The following is a 3,332-nucleotide window of genomic DNA, read 5'->3' on the forward strand; positions in this document are numbered from 1 at the left end:
CCCTGTTGGTGGGTGGTCAGCAGGCGGTCTGGGGCAGCGTGTGGAGGCCCAGCCACTCGCCCGGGGAGGGGTGGGCTGGACAGAATGCCCCCACAGCGCCCGCCCTCAGAGCAGGTCACCCCCCCATAGGATGGGGAGTGGCACAGGCTAGGCGCTCGGCAGGATGGGCGCTGCCCACTCCCCACACCCACAGTGAAGCTTGTAGGGGACGAGCTGGAAAAGACCCCAAGGGCCAGGCCTGCGAGGAGGGGAAGGTTCTAGACTCCAGGCTCAGCACAGAGGTCAGGAGTGGAGAGAGCTGTCCCCACCCCCCTTGCCTTTGTGGCTTTTCTCAAAGCCCTTTCCCAGCCTCAGCCCAGCCTGGACGGTGCAGGCCTCTGAGAATGGCAGGGGGGAGATGGGAGGGGGCCTTAGGGGGCAGCTCTGCACACAGGACCGCTGTGCAGGCCTCCTGGTGACGGGAGGGTGTGGGGAGCCTGGGGGGCTGGCACACAGGGCCCCCACAGAGCGGCTGGCACTTCTGTAGAGCCCGGCTCCTGCCCCCTACCTAGCCGGCAAAGGCTGGGGCACTTCTCAGGACCATGGGGTTGGGGCTCCTGGCTGCAGGCCCCCCTCTGCTCCCCCGTCCCCTCCGGCCCCAGGCTGGGGTTGCAAGGGGCTGACAGCCTGTGTGTCCGGCCCTTCGTCCCTGTCCCCAACCTGCTCCAGGCTGGGGAGTGGTGTGAAGTGACACCCTCACGTGTCACAGCGTGTGGGGGCCCGGGGTGACACTGCTGCCCAGGTCGCAAGCTCTGAGCACAGAGACTCTTAGCTCCCCAGGATGGAGCACCTCAACCCCGCCCGATCCGAAGCCTCACGGGGCACCTCTCCAGGAGCCTCCGGGGTCGTTCCTCCACGGTGGGGCTGCTGCTCGGGGTACAAGACCCCCGCCCTGGGCGCAGACAGAAGACCCGGGGTCCCCGGGAAGGGCTCAAGCCTGTCCTCTCTGCAGAAGCCGAGGCCGACCCCCAGCAGAGCAGGGCGTCCTCTCCCACACGTGGTCAGCAGCCACAGTCCAGCTCAGCACGCACAGCCCCGGGGCCTGCCTTCCGGGGCAAGGACAGGGGGCAGCGACCTGGGTACCTGGCAGGGGGGACAGGTGGGGCCCCTGCCAAGGACAATGAACTTGAAATCAGACCCCAAACTTCTTGTGGGCCCCAAACTGCAGAGCCGACCCCCCTGGGTCCCGACCCCTACCAGCCAGGGAGGAGGTGGGGTCAAGGGACAGCACAGAAGGCCCCTGAGAGACCCCCTGGCGCAGGGGTGGGGAAGCAGCTGAGGTCGGGCCCTGGTTCAGAGGGAGACCCCCTGGGGAGGCCCAGGCCAGCGCCCAGGGCCCTGCGGAGGGGCCCCAGGAGGACCAGGCCCGGGTCCTCCTCCCCGCCGCCAACACCAGGGGTTCTTGGCCCCGGTCCAGCCTGGCCTGGGCTTGCGGAGGCTCCGGGGAGGCCCGGTGGGAAGGTGCAGCCTGTGAGGGGACACCTGACCGCCGTCCCGGCCGGATGAGGGCCCAGGAGCAGTGGGTGGGGTGTCGCAGCAGCTTCTTTGTTCCCTGGGACATCTTGGAGGTTTTCTCTGTGATGGGAACCACATTCGTGACTTGGCTTCAGACAAGTGGAAGCGAGGGGCAGCGAGCAGACGGGGCGGGGAGGGAGTGTCCGGCCAGCGGGCCCCTAGGACCGGTAGTCCTTCTTGCTGTAGGGCTTGTTGCCCAAGATGCTGTCGATCTCGTGGACGATGGACGACGACAGCTTGGGGAGGACCTGTGGGCCAGGACAAGAGCAGGTCGGGGTCCCGCCACATGCCTGTGGGAGGAGGCGGCCGCAGGGCCCTCAGGGCGCCCAGCTCCAGCGGAGGCAGATGGACCACACTGCTGTCTATTCCAGAAGGTTCGGGGCAGAGAGGAAGTCCGCCCTGGGGCATACATTGCCCCTCAAAGGCCAGCGTACTCCAGAACCTTCTGGGAGGCATACAGTGCGGCCTCCGGCGCCAGACCCCTGATCGCCACACCCCAAGCCGCCTTCCCAGCCTTCGCCACCTCACCCACCTCACCTTCCCTGTGCCAAACCCAGGGGCGTCTCTGACTCGCTCCCCCTCACATCCAGTTTGTGGGCCAGTTCTGCCGGCCCAGCTTCCAACATCCAGGTGCACCCGGCTCCCCCATCTCCTCCACCATTGTCACCCCCAGCACATCTCCTTGCTGCCCAGTCTTCCCTGCACTCAGCAGCCAGAGAGAGAAGGGGTCACTTTTAAGACCAAAGTCAGACTGTGCCCCTACTCTCCTGGGACCACAGGGCTCCCACGGCAGCTTAATCACTCCTCACTGCTGCCTCTGTCCCCACTCCTGCCTCCGCCCCTCACTCCTGCCTCCACCCCCCACTCCTGCCACCGCCCCCCACTCCTGCCCTGCTCCTGGGCCCTCGCCAGCCCTGGCCACCACCAGCTGTCCTGCTGCCCGGCCCCTTCTTTCCTGAAGATGTGCATGGCCACGCCTCACCTGCGGACCTTTCTCACAGGCCACTGTCTCCCCGAGCTCACGCTGACAGCCCCTTCACCCTGGGCCCACGGCTCTGCCTCGCCCAGACACCCGCCCTCACACCAGCTTATTCCCCCTCACAGCGCTCATCTGACACCCACTCTCACCCCCCACTTCTCCACTTCAGTGCCTGCTGTCTCTCTGGCTAGAACACCGGCTCTTCCGGAGCAGGGCTCTTCAGGGGTTCGCTGATGGAGCCCACGTGCCTAGCACAGTGCCTGCACGTAGTAGGGGCTCCGCGAATACCTGCTGGGCCGATGACCGATGGGGCCCGCTCACCTGTATTGCTCCAATGTTCTCCATCAGCTGGTCTGCACTGGACGCGCCCAGGAGCACAGAGCTGACGCCCTCATTCCTCAGGCACCAGGCTGGGGGCGGCGAGACAGAGGTGAGGAGGCACCCACCGCGGGTGCCCTTTCCGGTCTGCCCTCCCCTCCCCGGGCAGGAGACACCAGCCCCTGAGTCTGTGGGCCAGGAGGGACCTAGCAAGTCCAGCGCTCAGCAGTGCAGGTGGGGGCTGGGGGAGACCTGGCACAGACTGCCCAGGCGGAGAGGTGGCTCAAGTGCTCAGGGACCCACCTTCTCCCCACGAATGTGGGGCCTCCACTATCCATGGCTGGCTCATAAGCGGCTGGCCCAGGCGTAAGGGACTCCTGACATCTTCCAATTGGCCCCCAAGCCCCAGCCTATTACCTATGGCCACGCCTCCCCCAGCTGTTACCTGTGGCCACGCCTCCCCCCCTTACCTATGGTCACA

General features: G+C 66.6%; 1 protein-coding gene across 1 annotated transcript in view; it reads right to left on the reverse strand.

Annotated features, from left to right (window-relative positions):
- Window positions 1-1,692: 1,692 nt before the first annotated feature.
- The window catches only part of KCNAB2 (potassium voltage-gated channel subfamily A regulatory beta subunit 2), a 64,873-nt gene continuing 63,233 nt past the window's right edge, over window positions 1,693-3,332 (reverse strand). The window contains 2 exon segments of the mRNA XM_015565921.1: window positions 1,693-1,802; window positions 2,855-2,946. Of these exon segments, the coding sequence (XP_015421407.1) occupies window positions 1,713-1,802; window positions 2,855-2,946 (182 nt within the window). The 3' untranslated portion in view covers window positions 1,693-1,712.

This window comes from Myotis davidii, unplaced genomic scaffold (genome assembly GCF_000327345.1).
Source record: "Myotis davidii unplaced genomic scaffold, ASM32734v1 scaffold299, whole genome shotgun sequence".
Lineage (NCBI taxonomy): Eukaryota > Metazoa > Chordata > Mammalia > Chiroptera > Vespertilionidae > Myotis > Myotis davidii.